The sequence below is a fragment of the Leptidea sinapis genome, chromosome 2 (genome assembly GCF_905404315.1).
Source record: "Leptidea sinapis chromosome 2, ilLepSina1.1, whole genome shotgun sequence".
NCBI classification, from domain to species: Eukaryota; Metazoa; Arthropoda; class Insecta; order Lepidoptera; family Pieridae; genus Leptidea; species Leptidea sinapis.
In genome coordinates, this window is record NC_066266.1 from 1,793,588 (window position 1) to 1,818,647 (window position 25,060).

The following is a 25,060-nucleotide window of genomic DNA, read 5'->3' on the forward strand; positions in this document are numbered from 1 at the left end:
TAAAAGGTTATTGCAATCCAATAATTAATTTTTAAGCTTCCTAAGAGACTGAAACAATCTAATTTAAAGTGATTATTATTATTATGAGATTACCATTCATGATAGCTACCTCGGAGCTTAATATAAAACATCGAGAGCGCGCATTTAATTTACTGATTTCTCACTGCTACGCTAAAAGACTTTTACAACCTTAAGCAACGCCAGCCATGTAATTTTGATTAAATGCAATTTCAGAAGCGAACGATTTAAGCAGAAAAAAAGTGTTTAAAAATACCGGCTTCTAAAACTAAAAAGAGTAAAATAACTAAATAAAGATTAAATTTAATACAACTCTTATGCATACATTTAATAAGCCTAATGTTAATGTTAGATTTTAAGTCGGTGCTAAGTCCAAATAATCCAGGATCCATTTCTGCACTTGATTACTGTCATGCTAATTTTCCATAAGTAGCTTCATTTTGATAAGACGCCCAATAATTTCCTGTAAGAAAACTGGATTGTGGTAGGTAAATGCACGTTCTGTCATATGGTTGAACTAAGTACATACTTACAATTATTATTTTTATTTGAAATACTCACTTGAAAAAAACATGTTCCTAACTTCAACTTCTTATACGGCAATAATTGTAGTATAACTTTCAATTAATTGTGAAGGTCATTTTTAATTATTACTCAAACACTTGTGACCTTGGCTCACATATGGAAAATGAATTTTACTACATAATTAATGTAATATGATAAAGATCATGTACGTTTTGTCATTTGATACAAATTGGATAGTTTCATATTTTTTATATTGTCTGTTATGCCATAGCAGTATAAAGTGTATAATGTGCCAAAAGTATCGAGTGAAACCACTCTGTCACTTATGATCCGAATTAATTTGGGAGGAGAAACTGAGGATGCTCCTCAAACATCCTTATTAAATTGTATCATCATGAACAGTGGTGTTTGTGGGTGAACAAGAAAACATAACACCAACTGAATAATAGGCCTGCGTTTTTAACAACAATGTAACTACAATGAAATCCTGTCGTACTGCAGCTATGGAGGTGTTAATAGATCTCCCGATAACCGTAGCAATAGCGCCAAAAATGGCTATAATATTGATAAAAACAGCGGTGTGAGTGCAAGTGCACACCCATTTAATTATTCCAAATCCACGGGCGTGTTATCACACGTGCTTTTGACCGCAGGACAAATAATACCTATAAATTTTGGCCAGAAAAAAAGTAAGTAATTATAACTATTATACATAATAATTGCTATAATTTAAGGTTATGTATAATAGGTTTCTCAAATGGTTTATTGTTTATGGCTCAATTTCAAATCAAAACAGAGAATTGATTTTGGTTTGAAATGTTGTTTCTTTGTTTCTCAAATTCAAATGTTGCAAGGGCTGCGTTGATCACTTAACACCAGGTGACCCGTACGCTCGTTTGTCTTCCATTTCCATAAAAAAATGAAATAAAGACGTTCAATGTGCCTACGTACTCGAGCACAAGAAATTCTCACATAGGGTTTATGGGCAAACTAATCCTAATGTAGATTCATACGTCTTAGCATCCATTTTACAAAATACTTAAAATTATTTATTAAATAAAAATAATAAGAAATAAATGTTAAAAATATAAGCAAAATAAAAAATATAGTATTGTTATCATTGATACGCGCACACTGGCCACATTTTATTACTCGAATACTCGATTGCTATTGGCAACTGAAATATCAACAAAAAAAGTTAGTTAACGAATGGCGGCGCGAGACAAATTTAAAGCCTTTGTCAAGGAATTTTTGTGTGTGGAAATTACTCGATTATAGACAGTTTTGTACATTTTACTTCAATATAATGGGTAATTGTTGGGGTTTATTCCGTCGGCGTCGAATAAGCCGTCATATAGTACTAATTCTAATCGGCCTGGACAACGCGGGTAAAACTAAAACTGTGAATAATTTAGCTGGTGAGAATGATGAGAAAGTTTTGCCAACCGTTGGATTTAAGGCTGTGAATTTAGTGCACAAGGATACACCCGTTACAATATATGACTTAGGCGGTGGGCCACAGTTTCGTCAAATATGGTCACAATATTACAGTGAAGTTCACGGCGTCATATTTGTGATTGATTCAAGTGATTATTCGCGGTTGGAAGAGTGCAAGGCCGTCCTCGAAGAAGTGTTATCGCACGACAAAATATCAGGTAATTCCGTTATTTTAATAAATTTCTTATCAGATAATGTAGAAATAATTAACGTTACTATGTATGAAATGTTGATAAATAGTAACATGAGTTACGAACATATAGTATGGGCCAACAAATTTCAGCATAGCTTTTTAAATAATTAATAATAGTAATTGTATTAAAAAAAACATTTTAGATAAAACTGGATCACTGACTGCATTTATTTTTACAATATTCTGATTTGAAGATTTTATTTTTTGTATTTTCTGTTTAAAATCTCCAATTTTTTATTTCGTCTTTTTTTATTATTATTTACTTCTTAAACATCAATTGGTAATATGAGAATAAATATAACTATACCTTAACAATATATTATATTGCTCTAAATAAAAGACCCTAAAGTCATCCTTCTCTTTAAACATCTGTTAATATGTTTGTATTGCTTGATCTGTTTGAGGGTAGAACTAACATCTTTTGAAACTGGCAATTGCAGGCAATCAATTCTAGGATGCTGATACAAATAATATATATTTGTATGTGATAAAAAGTGTACACTTTAGTATAGGAAATTTATTTGAATATTTCTCTCAGTAAATAATTTAGCTCCAATTTAAAACTGAAGTTGTGTTTTACTAAAATAATATTATTAGGTCAAAATTTATCATACTTAAATATTAAAAGAAAATGTCATTATTTCTTCATTTAATAATGTAGGTACTAGGTTTTTGTTGAACATTTGGTTTTCAAGCATAAAATGCAGTGGATCTAGTACCATAATATATGTATTTATAAACTAACATGAGCTTGATATAGAAATTATAATCAAAATATTGTATTTTTTCTTTTTATAACATTAAATTTATTGAAGGACACAAAAGTCAAGTGTTTAAAATTATTATGTAAAATATAACAATAAAATACTGGATATAATAACGATAAAATACCTTTATTAAGTTCCTTATAAATTATGGTATAATAGCTAACTAAGAAGGTACAGGAATTCAAATATAATAAGTAAGCCATATTAAGTATGTCACCTGAGTAACCCTCATTACTTATTGATCAGTGAGTCTGGGTAGGTACTGATTCAGTATTGATTATAACAGCAGGTGTGAAACAATACATTAATATTGCATAGTATTACAATGTATCTACCTGCGGAAAACTTCTAAAACCTACAACTTAACCAATCAAAATATTGCAAGCATTGTATTCATCAGAAAGTCTTTTTTTTTAACTAAATGTTCCATAAATAAAATATGAAATAGGTAATTTTTTACTATGTGATTCTCAATATATTTATTTATTTTTATCATCAAAATTACATACATAACACATTTAGTTATATAAACTTCTGATAGGTACAATTCTGATTTATGTAACATTTAAAGATGAAAACAATATCATTCAATGGTAACAGTGTGATTTATACAGTCAAAAATGTTTAAGTACTAAAATTTATATAAAGTTAGGATATTATTTATATGGTTTTATAATGAAGAGGATAACATAGGTATATACTACTTGGAAAAAGTACATCAGAGTTTAAGCTTAAAGTGTGAGATGTTTTTTATTTTTTTTTTAATTATCCTTGAAAATAGTGATTTCTGAAAATTAACCACATTGTATTATCTGCAAAGCCTGGCGACGGGGGTGTTAGATTGATATATGTTATTAGATTTCTATGAAAGAAAGAAGGAAACAAAGACATTTATTTAACAAAACACTTACAGGATACATTTAATAGAATAAGATTCTTATTTGGTTTCTTTTGTACTTTACAAAACAAAACGAAAAAGAATGCAGGTATTTAAATAGTAGTTGATTTAATATTGGAGAGTTCCTGTGCAGTGCAGGAAATTGGTTACTGACTTAGGATTATCTGTGACATGGCTGTGGCTGTGAAACAGCACTAATTCTCAGTAGTGTTTGTTTTTGTTTATAAGACATATTTTATATCCACTCCTATAGTACAGTCAGACACAACAAAAAATTAAGTTAAAGTTTAACTAAATATTGACAACTGAACCTGTTAACATACTGATATAAGCATCCTAGACTCCATTTAACCTTTTATCTCTTTGTCCTATAACATATGAGAGGCATGGCTATAAAGAATGGCATAGGCACAAAATTGAATTTGTAAGAAACTGTCATAACCATAATGTTAACACCAGAAACAGACATAAGCTTATAATGCCTACTACTCGGCTAAGTCAAATATGGTTTTACAACAGGATCCCAGAAAATCTTCAAATCAAAAGTATTATGTTATTCATAAGAATATTTATAAAAATCATTTGTGTGGGAAAGGTTACTATAATATAAATAACTTTCTTAATCATACCACAGATTGGGAATGGAGCAACCACCCTCAGGCTATTAAATAATAAGTTTAATTGTACAATGTTACTTTTATTGTAAAACATATTATTGATGAAAAAAAAGCCTGCTGAGTTTGTTGCGCCCATTCTTCTCAGGCCTGAGGCATTCATTTTGGAATGGGTGGTAGTTTTTTCACTTTCAATAAGTGAAATCACATCCTATTTTGAATAAAAATATTTGAATTTAAATTTGAATTTGAATTCCTAATGGTGCATTTTTAAATATTCATTCCACCAAGCATATTTCATGAAGTTGTCAGTAGAGATAGTTTTGCAGTAATTGCCTCTATTACCAGTGGGGGGCTCCTTTGCACAGGATGCCTGCTAGATTATGGGTACCACAACAGTGCCTTCTTCTGCAGTGAAGCCGTAATGTGTAAAGTAATAGTGTAAATGTATAGCATTATTGTGTTTCGGTCTGTAGGGCGCCATAGCTAGTGAAATTAATGGGCAAATGAGACCTATTATCTTATGTCTCAAGGTCTCGAGCTCAATTGTAGTGCCACTCAGAAGAAATTTCAAGAACCCTCAGTGGCACTACATTGTAATGGGCAGAGCGTATCAATTCCCTTCAGCTGAATTTCCAGCTCATCTCTTTCCTTATTCTGTTAAAATTCGGCTTTTTCTAATAATGCATGTGATCAGGTAAACCTGTGCTGGTTTTGGCCAACAAGCAGGACAAGACAGGAGCTCTGGATGATGTAGATGTAGTAGAGAAATTGAACATTGAGCCGTTGGTTAACAAGTAAGTATTTATATTACATTCTAGTGTATGTACAGTAGATCTGACAGACTTGTTCCTGCTCAATCAATTATTATGACTCATAGTACGGCCTGTTACCATAATTATGATATGACTAACGGCCGTCCCCAATATTCAGTCTATCTCTTACTTGAGATAAAAACCGTAACTATCGTTGACTTTTCTGTCCCAATAAACTTATCGACAGTAACTCACCTTATCCGTACACGCTGTCTGTCAATGGGACGACGTATAGCTTACCAGCGATAGAAGTTTGTATGGAAATTGCAATTCGCGGGTCCCAATATAAGGCGACAAGGTTGACATTGAAGATGACAGTAGAAGGTAGTAATTTATCTCTATTTATAGATAGTATATTGGGAACGGCCGTAAATGTATAGAATTATAGAATATTTTATAAATAAAACAAATAATAATGTGTACTGTTATTATTAAATGACGAAAAATAAAAACAATGAAGTATCACAGAGGCGGATTAAATGTCAATTACGCCCTAGGTAAGTTATCTCAAAGACAATCTTATAATTTAATGGCAAGCTTTAAATGGTACTTACTAGGTAAGTGCATATTGAGTAGGTCTGAGAATCGGACAACATCTATTTTTCATCCCCCTAAAGTTAAGGGTTTTTTTATTACATGGGTTACACGAATTTTTTTTTTAATTTTTAACATTTTTTTTAAATTTGTTTGATTAGGAGTCAGCATTAAAAAATACATACAATTTCAACGTTCACCCATCTACGATCAACACTTATTTTTGTATCGCGATTTTAATATTATTCTAATCCATCCACAGACACGCAATAGAGTTGCAATATGGCAATCGAATATAATAATTATTGTAGTACCATAAATTTTATGTACGACCGTAATCACCGCCGCCTACATTAGATACCATACCATATACCATAGGAAATACAGCAGTGTTGCCGGCTTTTTGAATTGTTGTAAGCGCTTTTTTTGAAGTTACCTAATGGCGTCTTATCTCATAGCCTTCATCGACCTTATAACACAGTATTATACGGCTACATTATACCATATGATCAGGGTGACTTTTACGACGCGCGTACACCGTCACGTAAATTCCACACCGTGACGTTAGCTGGTCAACTAGATCATTTGTATCATAATTCAACTACCAAGCCCCTTGTAACTCATTTGTCTATTGAACCACAACCAATGGACGAGACTTAGAGAAATTTTAATATATAATTTCAATTTATTTAGTACTAGCTGAACCGGCAAACGTTGTTTTCCCATATAAATTATTTTTAGAGTTAGACCGTTTCTGGGACATGGCAACATTACTTTATTTTTCTAAAATAAACGTAGCCTAAGTAAGTCCTTATTACATCAGCTACCTGCCAATAAAATCCCCGTCAAAATCGGTCCAGCCATTTCAGAGATTAGCCGGAACAAACAGTCAGACAGACAGACAAAAATTGTAAAAAATGTTATTTTGGTGTATGTACCAAGTAGAGTATATATATTCATATACATGTAGTAAAATACGGTTATTTCAATATTACAAACAGATAATCCCATTTTATTTATATGTATAGATGTATAGATACGTTTTAAAATAATAAAAAATCTCTAGTTGTATAATAAAAATGTAATGATATGTTTTATTTACTTACACGTTATGTTTGTTATATATATGTTAATTATAATTACTTTCATTAAATTGTGCGGTATAATAATATTTTCATTATTTGTGTTTAATACTGTTTTGTGCGTCCATAAGTAAGATATGATATATTTGTCTTTTAAAACACGTCTACGGTTTGGTGGTAAGCCTAAATATTACGTTATTTTTGATTTCAGATACAGATGTCCAACCCTAGTAGAATCTTACACAGCGTACCCACTGACGAAGTCGAAAAAGCTTAAAATCGATCCTGGCCTGAGGAAAGGCTACCAATGGCTGCTCAACTACATTGTCCGAAGATACGGCGACATAAATCTTCGCGTCCAAACAGACATACACACAGAACTAGAGCGCAGACGGCGAATGCTCAATCGCGTTGCGAACCGCGGTTCTCAAACTTTCACAGCGGTGAGCGACGACATAGCGACCCAAACCGGGTTTGAGAACCCCAATTTCGATTTGCAAAAGGCTGACGAAAATGGACTGATTGTTGTCAAACCTATAAAGCCGGCAAACGATTCGACAATCACTATCGAAAGTTTGGATGACTCTGATAATACAAGCAAGCCTAAGTTATCTCCGCTATTCGGAAGGGTAAGCGATTCAACTAGTGAGTCGGTCAAAATCGAATTGGAGCCGCGAAGTGAGTACAGGAAGCTCTCGCCAATTGTGAGGAAACCGATTAATCATATCGATTTTAAGAATCGACCGCAATCGAGCCCTACTTATAGGAATAAGGTATGTATCATAAAATACATAATAGATTTAAGTTACGGGTAAATGTATAATCAAAATCAAGTCAATAACGACAGTGAATTGAACGAATATATTAGTTGAGAAAGTCCGTAGTGTGTAACTTTAGATAGTAAAAACATATATACTGGTTCGATAATTTTTTTCGAATTTCAAGTCCAGAGATATCGTGATGAGGTGGAAATCTCTTATATATGTAAAGATTTATTCATGTAACAGCCAGTAGCGGTCGTGCTATTCCGTAAAGTTAATGATACATACATTAAGAAAGTCTGTTTTATAAGTAACCTATACACCTTCTTTTACGAAAGAATTACACAAAAAACTTTCACGTAACTTGATCTTTTTACCAGTTTTGATAAATTATTTTGTCCTGTGCTTCTCTGGGGCATAAAAAGAATAGGGAATTCTCAGGCCCAAGGGTGTCGTATGAGACGAATAAGGGCTTTTACCAGTGGGAGGCTCCTTCGCACAGGATACCGTCAAGATGATGGATATCATAACGGCGCCTCTTTCTGTCGTGAAGCAGTAATGTGTAAGCATTATTGCGGTTTTGTCTGAAGGGTGCCGTAGCTAGTGAAATTACTGGACAAATGAGACTAAACATCTTATGTCTCAAGGTGACGAGCTCAATTGTAGTGCCGCTCAGAATTTTTATGTTTGTCAAGATTTCTTATGTTTGGGCAGGGCGTATCAATCACTAGCTGCTGAACGTGCTACTCGTATCGTCTCTTATTGTCATAAAAAAATCATTTTTCAGCTGTCGTCAAGCAAGAGCTCGTCAGTTCAGGAGGAGAAGTCAGCGAAGGTGGCTGATACGAGAGTCACTCGAACCCCCGAGCTTGCGTTCAACAGACATCGAGTGCTGGTAGACGACGTGGAGCTGTCCACGATGCATCGCGAAATTGTACTGACAGATCGCGGTAATTACATCATTGTTGTAGTTATACAAATTAAATTTATAAACAAAATTTATGAACGATGCGGGACTCGAACACACGACCTCTGGCGTTCCGTGCCAGTGTTCTAACCAACTGAGCTAACCGTTCGAATGAAGTATCGTCATAAAATACTACCATTATACCTTGGGTCATTTTCCGTTTTTCCGCCAGCCCTCGAAATTCAAATTCTTTTATTCAAATTGGAATTAAAATCACTTAATGAACGTCAATAAAGTACTACACATTCGAAATAGTGTGCTCAGACCTGAGAATAGGTTATGGGTACCACAACGGCGCCTATTTCTGCCGTGAAGCAGTAACGTGTTCCCATTACTGTGTTTCGGTCGCCGTAGCTAGTGAAATTACTCTCGAAACCCATTACTCTCGAAGTCTGGAAGGATGGTGTTACTATTGGCGGATACAAAATATCAAATTTGCGCTACGCAGATGATACTACTTTATATGGAAGAGCTACTTCTCAAAATGGAGCGCGTGAGTCTAGAGATTGGATTAAAGTTTAACCGCAGTAAACCAAGGTGATGATTGTAGATCGAATCCACAATAACTCACCCGACCTCATGCAGATTGGGAACTGCAAAGTTGTGCAATCTTACGTATATCTTGGTGCGCCGTATGGCGATAGCAAGAACTGCGATGGACAAATAGAATATGGAAGAACAGAAACATAACAAAAGCCACGAAAATCTGGCTCGTCCAAACACTTGTTTTTCCCATATTTTTGTATGCTGCAGAGACGTGGACGTTGCGACAGGCCAGAAAAAGAAAATTTATGCTCTGGAGATGTGGTGCTGGAGGAGAATGCTAGGAGTTTCATGGACCGAGTTTCGCACCAACGTTGGAGACGTCCGTCTCCAAGAACTTGGCATAAAACAACGCCTTTGGGTGTTAATACAGAGTCGCATTCTTAAGTTCTTCGGACACGTCTCCCGGCGCGAGAGTGAGTGCATTGAGCGCCGTGTCGTTCAGGGCAAAGTGGAGGGTACCAGAGGGCGGGGACGGTCGCCCATGCGATGGACCGACCAAATTAAATCCGCTGTGGGCGGTCCATTGAATGAGTGCACAAGACTGTAGGCTAGCAGGGAAAAGTGGCGAAGTCTCGTGGGGCGTATCACATCTGCCCAAAAGATTCCACTTCGTGATGACCACGACCGCTCTGTCAAGAGTGTAACGACGAAGAAGAAGCTAGTGAAATAACTGGGCAAATGAGACCTAACATGTGTGAAGGTGAAGAGCGCAGTTGTAGTGCCGCTTAGAATTTTTGGGTTTTTTAATAATCTTCAACGGCACTGCAATTCAACACATTACAATAATGAGCAGGGCGTATCAAATACCATCACCTGAACGTCCTGCTCGTCTAGTCCCTTATTTATATATTTAAAACATACAATAAAATTTATAATTAAAAACCTGAGGGCATACGCTCCATTGAAATGAACTGTACTAGGAATAGCCCCAATGTATTCCGTCAACAGTCTTCTGATAAGTAATGTTGTTCCAGTTCACAAAGCCTCCTCCGACATAGTTCCAGCCGAGGCGGCGACACTGCCACTAAGCGCCAGGCCCTCATCGGCTTCTCAGCTCATCAGGCGACAGCTGGAAATGTCTTCCCACCATCGACGTCGACTTAGTTTGCGATGTAAGTGTGGAGACAGATTTAATTTCCGATGAATATTTTGTTCCCCGGGGCATAGTAAGAAGAGGGAAGTCTCAGAACCAAACGTGTCATAACACGCGACTGAGGGCGTTTACCGGCGGGAGGCTCCTTTGCACAGGATACCGGCTAGATACATTATGGGTACCACAACGATGCCTTTTTCTGCCGTAAAGCATAATGTGTAAGCATTATTGTGTTTCGGTCTGAAGGGCGCCGCAGCTGGTGAAATTACTGGGAAAATTAGACAACATCTTATATCTCAAGGTGACGAGCGCAATACTAGTAATGGGCAGGGCGTATCATTTACCATCAGCTGAACGCGCTGCTCGTCTGGTCTCTTATTGTCATAAAAAATGTTTTAGTTTAGACTTAGTTTGCCATGCCAATGTAGGTTTAATTTGCGATGAATGTTTTGATTACACTTTGTTTGCCATGCCAATCTAGGTTTTGTTTGCAATAAATTTATTAAGTATTTTCTTAGATTAACGTGGTTTACAATGTAAAAAAAAAACAATTTGTTGATCATGGCCATTATTGGCATGTTCTAGTGAACAAAACCTCATTTACAATGTAACTCCTTGGGTTAATGTTTGAACCTCAATAGCTTTTGACCCCGCCCATTTTTCATCAAGATTTTTCCAACTATATATGGAGGTCTGTATTACTGACGAATGGAATTTCTAACGCCGTCTTTGTGCTTTATGTATATAGATATGTATTATGCACATTGTTTTAGATATGCAACGCAACAAAACTAGCCCGGAACGCAATTCGATGCTAATATATGAGCCGGGCAAACAGAAGCAGTTGGATAAAGGTGACTTTGAATTCACCGCCAATACCAAATAGGTTTGTATTTCGTCACTATCTTTTAGGAGAATAGTGTGTTAAGGTGGGCACAAATTACGCGCGGCGCGTTTATACACGTTCATTTGCCACTCGAGCCTATATGTTGATATAAATTTATTTATTTATTTATTTATTTATTTAGAAATACCAACATTTGTTTACATTGATGCGTTACATATTTATAATATAGACTAAATATAATGTGCTTAATGTAACAAACAATTACAGGTATCTACCACATGCTTTAATAATTTTCACAAAGTAAATATTAGTTTAAGGGAAAAAAAATAAAAATATACGCTAACAAGTAATAATGGTTAAATGATTTTGTTTGAAATTATTATTATTTAAGATTATTATATATATATTATAAAACTAAGAAACATAATTATTATGACTACATTTTATTCACTAAACTTACATACAAATAATTTACGAACTGTATAGACAGAAGTCGTGAAATTAATATCGATGTAATCGCTATATATGTTTACCATCTTGCACAGCCTAGGAATAGGAGAGTTCGCTCCAAACATACATCTTCGAACCGGTGGAACTAGCGGAGCAATTTGCTTCCGGGGATATCTACTAGGGACACGAAAATTAATTTTATTCAGAAGCTGAGGACAGTCAATCTTGTCATTTAAAAGTTTTAATACAAAGATAAGATCGATTAGAGTTCGCCTGTCTTCTAAGGAAGTCATTTTGAAAAATACGAGTCTATTAGCATAGGTAGACAGACTTTTTCTTGAAAGTCCGTTCGAATAAATTAAATGCCAAATAAATCTTTTTTGAATTCGCTCTATTCTTAACATGTGTGTCGCATAGTGAGGTCTCCAAACTACCGATCCATATTCCAATATGCTCCGTACCAATGAGTTGTAAAGTGAAATTTTTAAAAAGTTGTCACGAAATACTTTTATGTTTCTAATTAAAAATCCTAACATTTTAGATGCCCGAGAGGTAACATACTCTATATGGGGAACGAAAGTTAACTTAGCATCAAAAACAATGCCAAGATCTTTAACTTGATTTAACTTATGAATAGAAGTCCCATTAATGCTATAATTGTACGCTACGTTACTTCTTTTCCGTGAAAAAGTAATAAAGTGGCACTTAAATTTAGTAGAACGGCGAACCGTGGGTTCGCCCGCGGCTGCTAGACAGACCAGTTCATTCTTGTAAACCAAATTAGCAATAACTCTAATATTTCTGGTACCAGGAGATTCCTATACTAGCTTGTAATACCTTTTTCGAATATTTAAACAGTCTATTTTACATTTTTAAAGATTAAGCGAATACAAGCGAGCGATCGACAGAAGCTTCTATGATGCTATCTTAAAACCGACAGCGTGCGGTTCGCTCCGTGACACGTTGACACAACAAAAAAATACACACAGAGTTGCATTGTACATAAAGACCTTATTCGATTTTGTTCCACTTTTAATCGCTATTTATTTTTTTGTTGGATAAACCGGTTATAAAATGTTTTTTCATACATATTTATTATCGAGTCATTTGTCCGTCGTCAGTATTGTGTTTGTGGCTATGGTTCTGATCAATACTACGGAGCTAGCAATAATAGCTATTGCTTTAGACGAAAGAGAAGAGCGGCATCAAGAAGGAAAGTGAAAATGGTTCTGTTTCGGAATTGTGACTTCACTGATATATGCGAATCAACCTATAGTCGGTCAGTTTGTCTATACACCCAGCGATATGCATATGAAATGAAATAGCCTAAGATCTGAAGAATGCTGGATTCTGCAGTTATCTGTTTTTTTTGATAAAACTAATTTTAAATGAATAATGTGGAGGGAGTATGCAATTTATTAGCAATAACTTGGCATTTAAAAATTGGCCCCAATTAAGTAACCTGTAATTATTTTTTTAACGTAAATTTTACGTCATTGTAAAGGGAATTATATAAATAATTGATAAAAAATTAGTTCTGGCAACCATGGATTACCTTAAATAGTAAATAATATGCAACTTCAATTTCGTATTATATAAAAAAAAAACAGGTAACTAGGATTTTGAACGACATTTATATATTGCGTGTTACAATTTTTGTTTTCATGAACGATTTGTTTCTTAATTTAATATATAAAATTACTCCTGTTTCATTTAAATGTTCTAATTTCAGATGGAGCAGTACTGAGCGGTGCAGTATTGTTTACTTAGATTATAATTTTATGTTAAGCAGTATTTGTTGATTTTGTAAATTTTAAGAGATATTTCAGTTTGAAAAATATATTTATGTTATAGTTTCGTGGTCCATGAGTTTAATGTCATATGGGACCAAATATGTATGGGTTACATTTAACATTTAAAACTGTATCTTGAGCAGTCAAAGGAATTAATACGCGGGTGTAAGCCAGTACATTAATACTTTTTAGCCAGATGGATCTTAGTTAATGTGCAATCAATGACACTGGTTAACACTTACACAACGACACACTTATGTCAAATTCTCGCTGCCTGCGGCACTATAGGGATATAGATAAAATAAAAAAAAAGTGTTTGTGTACTTATGGACGTAAGCTAGAAGTTATACTACTTTATTTATTTATTTACAATTAGGTACAATAACAGATAACAAGATAAAACTTTCATCCAATAACAAGTACAGGATACATTTTGTGATCCTGAGATCCAATTAAAATTGTACACATCATTCACCAAATACAGTAAAAAAAAATAATAAGTGGAAGTATTTATGCAATTTTAAATAGTCATGTTATATTCATTACATTATTTGTAAATGATACCAAATAGGTAGTCTGGCACGGTCCTTAGCGCCTAAACTATGTTTTGACTTTTGACACACAGCGGCATAGCACAGATAATATTTAGTTTTTCAAGGTTTGCGCATAATTCATTCACTCTAACATCGTAAAAAATCAAAATATTAGTCTAGGGTTACGATAAGCTATATGTAATAACATTTGTTAGAATAGGGTAGGTGCGATATATTCGGAGTATTATCGTATCGTTCTGAATATATCGTTGTCTATTTTGCGAGTAGACCTCCTGGTAGCGGACCTTATTCGATGGTATGTCGCATTGTCCATCGCATAATAATATTATTAACATCAAGACTGTACCGAGTACGACGCCAGACTTGGTGCGAGTCGCCCACCGGACTGTCCGATGGCCCGGCCGTAACAAATCCGAGCATGTGTTTAGGCCAGGCGTTTCCAACCTTTTGGTATTAACGGCAGCACACTTTAAGTTCATCAAAGTTTCCAGTAAAAAATAGTAAAACTGGCGCTTAGAGGGTTCCGTACATTTTTTCTGTGTGTTTAGCTTACTAGGTAATGAAATGTTGAATGATTTTACTTAGATAATAATAATATAAGTCTAGATAGACTCTTGCTGTTAGTCAACCGATAAAAAAGGCCAGGAATATTAGTTTAGTGTGCGTGACAAGCTAGGTCTTAAACTCTATTTTGTATAACACGTTGTGTTATAAAATAGAGGTTAGTTCAAAACTTTTTTTTCGACGTTTTCACAGCTGTCATAGTCTATCTAGACGTATAAATGATTTAAGTGATCTTATTATGACGTGCAAACAGATACAGGGTATTGAGAATTATATTAAAAATTAACATGTTTGTACTATTGATATATACGTATTTGCGTACTGGTTTGTTAAATACATTTCGTGCGGTTACGCATCTGTCCCTAGCGCGCCGATGATGTATGGCGCCGCGGGCAGCGTGCAGTTGACATTAGTTTATTTATAACCCCTATATGTTAATCTAAATCTTTTGATTTATCCTTTTTGTACTTATTTCTACTAGAAATATGTCAATAGAAAAAACTACGATTTTGTAGAACTTTCGTGTTGAAATTATTGTGATATATTATGTAGTATATAAATATTAGTGATTCGAAACTAATTATTATTGACTAAGCAAACTAATTGCGTTAAGGTCCATTCGTAATGAATAATAATAATGAATAAAAATCCGTGTGAAGAGAATGGTAGGTTTTTGTTAGGGTTCAATGACCGAAATTTTCTTTGCCTCGTGACCATTGCCGTGAGTATTAGAAAAACCTAATATGCTTAGTATTCAAATTACTCAGAAGAAGAGTTTTATTCATTTGGAATAATTAATATTATAGTAATAATATATTATTAAATAATATAGATGAATATTGTGTAGCTGTATTTTTGTATTTTGTGTATGAAAAGTAGTTTGTTAATAAATAGTTGATTATATCATTTTCTTCTGGTTTTATTTCAGTTTTATACTTTGCTATATAACTTGACAGACGCAGTTTTGTCTTTAGAACGGAACAGAACGGAACAGAACGGGACGTGGCACGTGCGTGGCGGGACTTGTTTAAAATTTTTCGCCGGTGGCGTAAATGACTTCGTAAAAAATAGCGACCTGAATAACTCAATGAAACATGGACATTTAACATTTCCATAAATTAGAAATGCTTTTATTGTCATAAAATTGCAATATTACATGCTTTTATTGTTACACCTATCCATCAGAACGGTCCTAACCAGCTTGTAAACAATTATCGGCCGGTCTCCAAACTCTGCATACTGGCAAAAATACTAGAACGAGTAGTATATGACCAGCTATATCGATTTTAAGGCTTCATTTTAGTCCCTCTCAACATGGCTTCGTCAAAGGAAGATCCACCATATCAAATCTGGCTCTCTTCACAGATTTTGTATCTGATAAAATGGACAATCGAAACGAAGTTGACGCAGTGTACACTGACTACAGCAAGGCCTTTGACCGAATTGACCATAACATACAACTACTCAAATTAGCTAAGGCTAAATTAGAGGTAATCTGTTTCGCTGGTTTTCTTCCTATGTAAAAAATAGATCGCAGGCTATTTACCTCTTCATGGCGCAGTATTCCATCGGGTGCCGAGGCCCTAGTAAGGAACCCTGTGGTGTTCCTTACTAGGGCCTCTACTCTTTATTATTTTCATTCAGGATATTGACACTTGTTTTCATAATTCCAACATTTTGCTCTTTGCTGATGATATGAACATCTTTAGAGTAGTAAATAACTAGAGAGACCAGATTCTTCTTCAAGATGAACTATGTATTTAGACTCGATCAATATTGCCAAGTTAATAGATTAGATCTTAACGTTTCTAAATGTTTTGCCATATCCTTCACGCGTAAGCACAACGTATATAGATCCACATACAAGTTATCGAATCAAGAACTGGATCATGTATCTACTATACGAGATTAAGGTATAACAGTTGATAGTAAGCTACTGTATGATAAACATGTGGACCAAATTGTGAGTAAGGCATCAAAAATGTTGGGATTCCTAACCCAATTATCTAAAGATTTCACAAAAGTTAAAACAATTAAAGTTCTTTATTGTGCCCTGGTTAGAAGCAACCTTGAGTATGCATCTCAAATTTGGAACCACATATATGAAGTGTATATTCAACGTATAGAAAGAGTCCAGAAAAAGATTTACTCGTTTCGTTACTTTCAAATTTAAACTCATTTCTGATAAGAAATATGAAGGTTTATGTGGCCAGTTGCATCTACTGCCACTTACCATTCGAAGAAATATAAGTGATATATCCTACCTCACCAATATTATAAAATATAATACGGTTGATTGTGCGCAGCTTCTAGAGAAGTTACTCTTTAAAATTAATTAATACACATCCTCGTACCTTTTCCTGTTCAATTAATTTAACATTTCTACCAACTCCATCTTGTAACCGAGTGCCATATTAATCGTGAAAGATTTTTGCTCACTCATAATTGTAACACACTCTTTTAGTCGCTGGCTATAAAGTAAATGAGATAATAATAATAATCGATATGGGATTGTTCAAAACAAGTGCGTACACTTTTCTTAAAGCTTGGCAAGGATACTGTAATTCCACTGCAGTTGGCGGCGGTGATCATTTAACATCAGGTGATCCGTAAGTTTGTCTTCCTCTTCCATTAAAATATCATTTTCTAGGAACTCTTTTTGGCAAGTTAATTGGACAATGGCAATGCAAAAGCATCGAAGATCATACCGCTGTGTTATGTTAGATTTCTATGCCTAGGGTAATAAAGAAACACACAATTTTTTCTTATAAGCCTTTATTTACCCTCACCAAAAAAAATCCAATAATTCAAAATAAAATAATAAATGAAATCTTAGTTGTTTATTACTCTTGAAGCGGACAAGGTTCTTCAAACGCCGGATACTTTTTTTATCCAGTCTCTTATTTCTCCATTAGTTGTGTTTGTAAATACTACAGGATACTTATCGCAGCGACCCTTTATCGAAGCAAAGGAAGCTATACCCACTTGCTCCTTTGTATCTTCCATCACAAGCGCTCCTCCAAAGTCACCCTACAAAATACAAAGTATGGTATTTTCAAACTATTAAGCGGGCCTCTTACTCAGCTTTATAATTTTCAAATTATAAATTTCTTTAATCGCTATTGGATATTTACAAAATTAATTTACTCTACTTGATTACAGCAAGTTACAATTATGCCATTCTTGTAGGTCCTAGAAAATATATAGCAGAAAAGTTTACTGTATATGTAATATTGCACTTAAGGCCGCTGCATACGTTGCGGGTTTATATACGGACTGGATGGAACGGGAAGTTTTGGAAATATCGTTTCATGCAAGATGTACATAAATGAGCATAATTATGTCACGCAGACAAGGGCGGGACGGACACGTGGCACTCACGGGACGGGAAAAGTATCGCCGTCGATGATTTTTTAAATATTACATTCAATAAAAAAGATAGCTTAAGTAGGTAATCGGGGAGTCTCACCGATGGATCTCCCCGGGGGAGATAGCAAGAAATACATCCACTCCCACTCAACAACTTAGAGGGGAGGGGATGGCTGAATAACAGCGGTGAATGGAAACATGAATCCATGATACCATGTTAGTTGAAGCTAAGTCTTCTTCTTTTGCCTATTGTTTCATCACCTAATTATGCATTTTATTACTGTAATGTTTTGAATGGCAATAAATAATTTATTTACTTATGTTAAGGTCGTCCTACCCTACGCGTGCCGTACCCGTTCCTGTTTTCGCCACGTGCCAGCGTTCAGAACCGTACGATAATTTTATAACTACGCACGATGTACGATCGTACACTACTATCTTACGCAGGTTATAGGATAATTTCCATAATGATTGATGATAAAATTTATTGAAGTAGGCGTTAGTTTGCGAAAATCCATAATTATCCAAGAGTATTGAGTTTTCTTTAGTGTCAATCCCTCCAATATTTGTCTTTAAACAATTCGACACGTATTTCCCCTGTACACGTGGCATCCTCAGGACATGTTGGCTCGCCAAACTCATAACTACGCGCGAGACTGTGTTTTATTATTACTAATTGCTCTAACTCATTTAAGCGAGATCCTTTTTCACATGTATGTAAAATATTAAAATTATTATTGAATTGTCTATAGACAAATATTGGCGGAATTAACACTTAAGAAACCTGAAAACATTTGGATTCCATAATGATGTAAAATTTGGAAACTATACGGATAGTAATTATACTTATTAGTAAGATTATATTTAGCTCTTAAGCGGTTTACTTGAAACGGAGGCAATCCCTGCCACTTATTTTGAATAGGTAATATAAAAGCACTTTGTTGGAAGTAAATTATATTCATTTCTTTGTAAAGATCGGTACAGTTAATTTGTTAGTCATCTCCATGGTGAATATGTATAAATACGTAGATTATAATAAGTTTTGTTAAAACCTTAAACCAATCACTGCTAGCTGCGGTGGTGGGGGTGGGAATAAATGGTGGTCAGGCATTACATTTAAATAAATGTTTATTACGTTATATAATATAAGTCTTCGATAAAAATGTATAGCCATCAGGTAAATAATCATAAAATGCTTTTATGATTCCTCCTGTATTTTGTTTCTTTATTCTTACCGTGCATGGATTTTCTCCTTGACCTTCCACACATCCCATTCTCATCGTCAAATCCTTCGCGTATCTAATGCAAATCCCATACCTTTGCACGACTACCTTAGCGGCTTGAAGATTTTGACTATAATCCCCTTTATTCTGTAAAATTGAAGACAGAGTGCTATTTTTTATGAGGAAAAGGTACAATTATCGCGCGAGTTGAATGCAGTCGAGGCCTGTGGTAAAGAATGGTAGCATCTCCCCCCGCTGTCCGCACGTCTCACCTCGCGCGTCTACAATGTAGTGTTGTGCCGTAGTCGTCGCTTACCATGTTATTGCTTTAATACTAAAGTTGTTATTTGTTTGATTTTAATAATTACTAATCCGAGACTATCAGGTTCCTTACCAAAAAAAAGAGTTTTGATTCATCCCCAAGCACGAGAAATGGCGAATAATGTTATTGATATGTGTTTTTTTAAATGAAAATAATGGATGAGACGAGCAGGACGTTCAGCTGATGGTAATTGCTACGCCCTCTACATTACAATGCAGTTCCGCTCAGGATTCTTGAAAAACCCAAATATGCTCTCGTCATCTTGAGACATAAGATGTTAAGTCTCATTTGCCCATTAATTTCACTAGCTACGGCGCCTTCAGACCTTCAGACCGTAACACAATAATGCCTACACTTTACTGTTTTACAGAAAAAATCCTGTGATTCCGCAATAGCAATATAGTTAATAAGTCTTTTATTGGGCGATGTATATGCTTTTACAACACGATCCCCGAAAATGTACAAAAATGTGCTACTAAATTTAAAAGAATTGTTAAAAACGTTTGTGTGGGAAAGGTTATTATAACATAAACTAGTTTCTTATTAATACCACAGAGTGGGATCGAGGGAACACCCTGAGGCATTTTAATTATTTTTTTTCCATATTTTATTTAAAAAAAAGCCCAATGAGTTTCTTACGCCCGTTCTTCTCAGGTCTGACGCTGAGTCTATTTTGAATTGTGTTTGAATTGAAGTGTGTGTGTGTTTTAAAATTAAAGTTAATTAAGTCATACGTTAGTGTATCCCCATCCAGCCACCACAAGTTTCGTCCCAGCCTTTAGCTCTGTTCCAACTTTGGCAAGAGTTACAGGCGCGATCGTTTTGCCATTCAGTTTTAAATTTTCTTCCAATTCAACCACACCACAGTCGTAGTCCATTGTGTTTGGGTTGAATTTCGGATGCGTCTTCAACTGTCCTTTTATATATGGTGAATTCTGTTGACAGATACAATATAGCATTCACTAGTCGAAAATAAATATCATTATGAATGTGAATTTTTGAGCGCAGCTTCACGATTTTTGGACACCATGACGCTAATCTCTTTGTAGTATAGTGTGAAGTGATATTTATTCAAAAAAATAACAATTTTTTTTCAAATCATTATTCAAGTAGCCATAACATATATCTTGATTATCAGTTCTAGTGTAACAATAATGCTACTTACATTAAAATATAAACTTGAGATACCGCAGGCGTAGTCGAAAAGTGCAGCAACTAATACTACGTCCAAGTGGGCGTACTCAAGCCAGTCTCGAACAATGTGTGACGTTGAAGTGTCACATGTTCTGTTAAACTTTGCTAATAATTGAAACTAAATTACTGGGTTGCGTAGTAAAACTTTGTAAAAATAATGCTACAAGAAATAAGAAAGGCACTGGGATCACATATTATTAGTAGTTATTTTGTATTTTATTAATATTAATGTAAAATAAAACGAAGCGTATTTGTGTTTCAAAATTTTAAAGATGAACACAAGCATCAATGTTGAAGTGAAAATTCTTTGCGTGCATGAGGTTAGCATTTTTTCGGATGAAACGCAATAAGGTGACAAGAAAATATGGGATGTTTTGTCCAAGAAGAGGGAGAGAGTGATTGAGAGACTTGTCTTGATAAGTCGAGAAGTTCTACGGACAGTTATACACGCCCGCGCGGGCACCTGTTACCAAAAAAGCTGAAGACCCAAGAGAGAGTACGAGATTAGTATGAAAACTCCTAAAACAACCGTACACAAACTACAATTACATCATCCACGTCAAGAAAAACTTCATAAAAAATATTCACAAAATGAAAAGTACTGGGCCAAACTATGTAAAATTTTTATAGGACCATACATTCCGGATCAAACTAACGAAGAATGTGTACATACATAAAAAGGACTGTGGTTTTATGAAACCACGATAAAAGTGAAACTTTTTATCACATTATAGACATTTAACTAAAATGTTTGGAATAATATTCCATTAAGGGTATAAAAATCGCTTTATCAATCTTAATTTTATGCTTGTAAAATTGGAATGATAATGGGAAATAATAAAAGTAGACTCTTTAGTATGTGTTATTGAAGTGTGTGCCTTAGCCCTGCTTAAAAATATTGGTTGAAAAGGATTAACAAACAAAATAGCGTAGAGCACTGGCACAAATGAGTAATTGTCGATACACTACACGATCAGCTGCTGCGAACTATAGGCGCCGCCCGACCGTCATGCGACATGCAATACACAGACGAAAAACTTTGAGACGATGTAATAAAAGTTTCACTTTAAAAAATACCGAAACTAAGCAGAATTAACACAAAACATTTTTATTATAGAACTTACTTCGGTTGATTCAGCTCCATTTGTGAAACCACATCTTGCATAAACTGAGTCACCCCTAAAAAAAAGAAAACAATTAATAGGTTTACTCTCTACATTTTTATAATGTTGGCAGTTGAATGGGACAAACATTCTTTTTTGCGCTCTTTTAAATAAAATATACAATGTTGTAGTGTCATTATTGCTTTTGCAATAAAATAATCATAATCTAGAACAAGGCTGTCCGATCACTTAGATATATTCAGCTGTGGTGTAGTAGGATTTTCGACAGAGACATTTTATAATAATACTGTCTATAACCAAGCTGATATATAACATGAACAGCTCTCTTTTGCAGAGCAAACACTATATCAATGTCAGCAGCATGAAAACCCCACAGTAAGATGTATCTTACTGTGGTACGTCATGATGCTATCTATGAAAATAACTGAAGTACACTAATATTAGTATATTACTAGTAGTACTAATGTTAGAAGGTTTTTAGCTTCTACCATGTTATATATAGCATTATAGCAAATAAAACTGGAAATATGTTTGGAGCAACTGAAACGCTTTAGAGTAAACAACCACGGGATATGTCCATATGACGTCATCAAAAGCACGCGCAAATGGTGGCGTATAACATAAGCAACTCAAGATTCAATGTTTTAAATTACACTTTTAAAAATAATTTGAATATTTTCAAGCCTATTTATATTTTTTCTTTGTTTTAAAGATTTAAGTGATAAATTTAAATCATAAAAAAACATGTACATTCTCAGACACCATGCAACTATAAAATAAATAAATATTAATATAAATACCCTTGGCCGCAAACCGCAGATGTCAGAACATATTTTTCATTAAGTACAGATCCTCCACACTCACGATAATATGATTTTTCTGATACCACTATCAGCCAGGCTTGATAAGGAAATTTCTCAATGGTGGTTTGATAGCCACCAATAATTCTTTGATCCGCTCCGGAAGCACCTTTAGATATAAAATCATTAACTTCTTCAACATACTGAATTTATTAGTTAAATAAACAACAATGCTTAAAACAATGACATTTAAAAAGAAAAGTCCAATAGTAACTCGGTCACTAAGCTTTCTCCTTGAAGCAAGCAGCGGTCAAGTGTGCTCTACTAACAAAATGACGCTTGATGTGCGGTCAGTCGGTATTCAGACACAGATCATAAAACATGAGACGAAAAGCGACAAAAATCCCGAATTGTTCCGTTTTTATGGTGTCAAAATCGAATAGTAGTTCAAACCAAAGGTCTCTGTAATATCACCTATCACCAGTGAGTACAGTTGATGATATTATAAATTACAGTTTCTCAAACCCACATTCTTCTGGGCAGTTTTGAATTAAACGGCATACAAAAAGCAAGAATTCTATCGATAAATATTTAATTTTTCGTTTCGAGCTCTGCCTGCGTTATCTTACATCATTTTTCAAAGAACGTTTTTTTTGCAATTTGTTATGTGTTAAAGTAATAATCTCTGATCACTTCTGCATTTAATTACACAAATAAAACTTAAAACAAAATATTATGAACGATGCGGGACTCGGGATGTTTTTTTGCGCTCAGACAAAAGGAAATAGCTACCCTCGGGGATAAAGACGGGAGGGAGGTGGTAAATGCTCATGCATACCAATCTTTGTTATATGGGACTCACGTAAAAGCTTAAGTGCCTACCTACGAAACACCACCTTTTATTATATAAAAATAAGGGACGAGATGAGCAAGATGTTCAGCTGTTTGTATTTGATACGCCCTACCTATTACAATGCAGTGCCGCTCAGTATTCTTGAAAAATCCAAAAATTCTGAGCGGCACTACAATTGCGCTCGTCACCTTGAGACATAAGATGTTAGACTTGAACAGAAAATACTATGTGAAAGCCTATTTTCCTACTGAATGTGTGATAGTTTCTCAATAAACTGTACGTATTTATTGATCGTGGAATAGTGAAAACTTAGACGTTTGACGACCCCCTATTTTTCCTGACAAAATCGTTTATTCAAAGTCCCCCATAACAAGAAAACTCTGAAACTCGTTGTTTTCTTGTGAACTCCTAAAATAATGAACGGATTTTAATGGGGATTCTTCATGGAGTGCCGTTTAGTCCAACTTGAGAGATGAGATAGTTTATATTTCGATTTGGGACCCATAATTATTTTTATTTCCAATATTTGTTTTGTATGGACATATTTTCTATGAGAAAATTTATAGACGCACGGTTTGACAGTTCTGCCGTGAAACAATTTTCATTATAACAACAGGGAGCATATTTTACGAAATTATTCATGATGTTATGAAATATTATTGACAAATTCGTAAAAATAGTATTTTATTTATTATGTACAAAACAACATCTGTCGCGTTAGCTAGTAATATATAAAAATGATAAAAAAAATACATTTTAAAGAATAACATACCTTCTCGAAGACTTAGCAACAAAACAGTTGCAGTAACCATAAGCCCCTTCATTGTTGAAAGTTATAAGAATGTCTGAAAATTACTGATCGTCTTTCTTTTATATCGCTCCAATCATACTTTTCTACTTAATTTAAATGTAATTTAAAGTAATTCCATATATAAAAGACATTTATCAGAGTGATAATTAGATAATTTCCTGTGCTTTCAAATAAAATAGAGAAAATGAGGCAGACAATAATTTACATACAAATAAGTGTTTTCACTGAATAATTCAAATTGAAGTTTGTCGCCACGTCATGAATATTTTTATAATCACTATACACAAAAATACTTTTATTTATTTACGGTGTGTGGATTGATGCATCTACTACACTCAATAACTCTTGTTTTTACTTATTAATTTACATTTCCTTTTTTAGACTTACTCGTGTAAGGGTATTGAGTATTTGACGTCTGAGTATTTTTGTTGTATCACTTTATATACCTAGTCTTGCCATAAATACTGAAACAAAGAAAAAATAATAATTCTATTGCAAATAACATTTATTACTTTTACAGTTTGTTAGTTTAATACAGGATTTTTTCGAATTCTTTCCCTTACTGCTTTGACCACCTTTTTCGTCCGAACACTACGTGGACGGCCAGATCCTTTTCTGTCACAAACAGAGGAGGTCTCATTGTATCTTTTAATAGCCCGGTACACAAACATTTTACTAATACCAAGCGTAGAGTAGTACCAAATGTAGAGTTTTAAAAATTGCATTTGGGTCCATACCTACTTTGTGTAATGAAATCACAGCGACTCGGTTCACTTTATCACGCCACTCCATTTTAATATCGCGAAATATTGTACAATGTATTGGCGCCAAAATGAGAAAACACAA

General features: G+C 34.5%; 2 protein-coding genes across 2 annotated transcripts; one reads left to right on the forward strand and one right to left on the reverse strand.

Annotated features, from left to right (window-relative positions):
- Positions 1–1,191: 1,191 nt before the first annotated feature.
- Positions 1,192–15,426, forward strand: LOC126972995 (ADP-ribosylation factor-like protein 13B; the record flags this gene model as incomplete). Its single annotated transcript, XM_050820121.1, has 8 exons — positions 1,192–1,232; positions 2,131–2,198; positions 5,210–5,309; positions 7,155–7,716; positions 8,492–8,654; positions 10,192–10,329; positions 11,084–11,196; positions 13,340–15,426. Coding segments are annotated over 7 exons (1,185 nt in total), but the record flags the coding sequence as incomplete, so codon positions are not given.
- A 1,917-nt stretch (positions 15,427–17,343) lies between these two features.
- LOC126978143 (trypsin-7-like) lies at positions 17,344–24,341 on the reverse strand. The gene is made up of 6 exons (XM_050826892.1): positions 24,176–24,341; positions 22,543–22,719; positions 21,751–21,806; positions 20,167–20,367; positions 19,123–19,257; positions 17,344–17,548 (listed from the first exon to the last, which is right to left on the reverse strand). The coding sequence occupies exons 1-6, from the start codon at positions 24,225–24,227 to the stop codon at positions 17,387–17,389; spliced, it is 783 nt and encodes a 260-aa protein (XP_050682849.1). The 5' UTR covers positions 24,228–24,341; the 3' UTR covers positions 17,344–17,386.
- Positions 24,342–25,060: the final 719 nt, after the last annotated feature.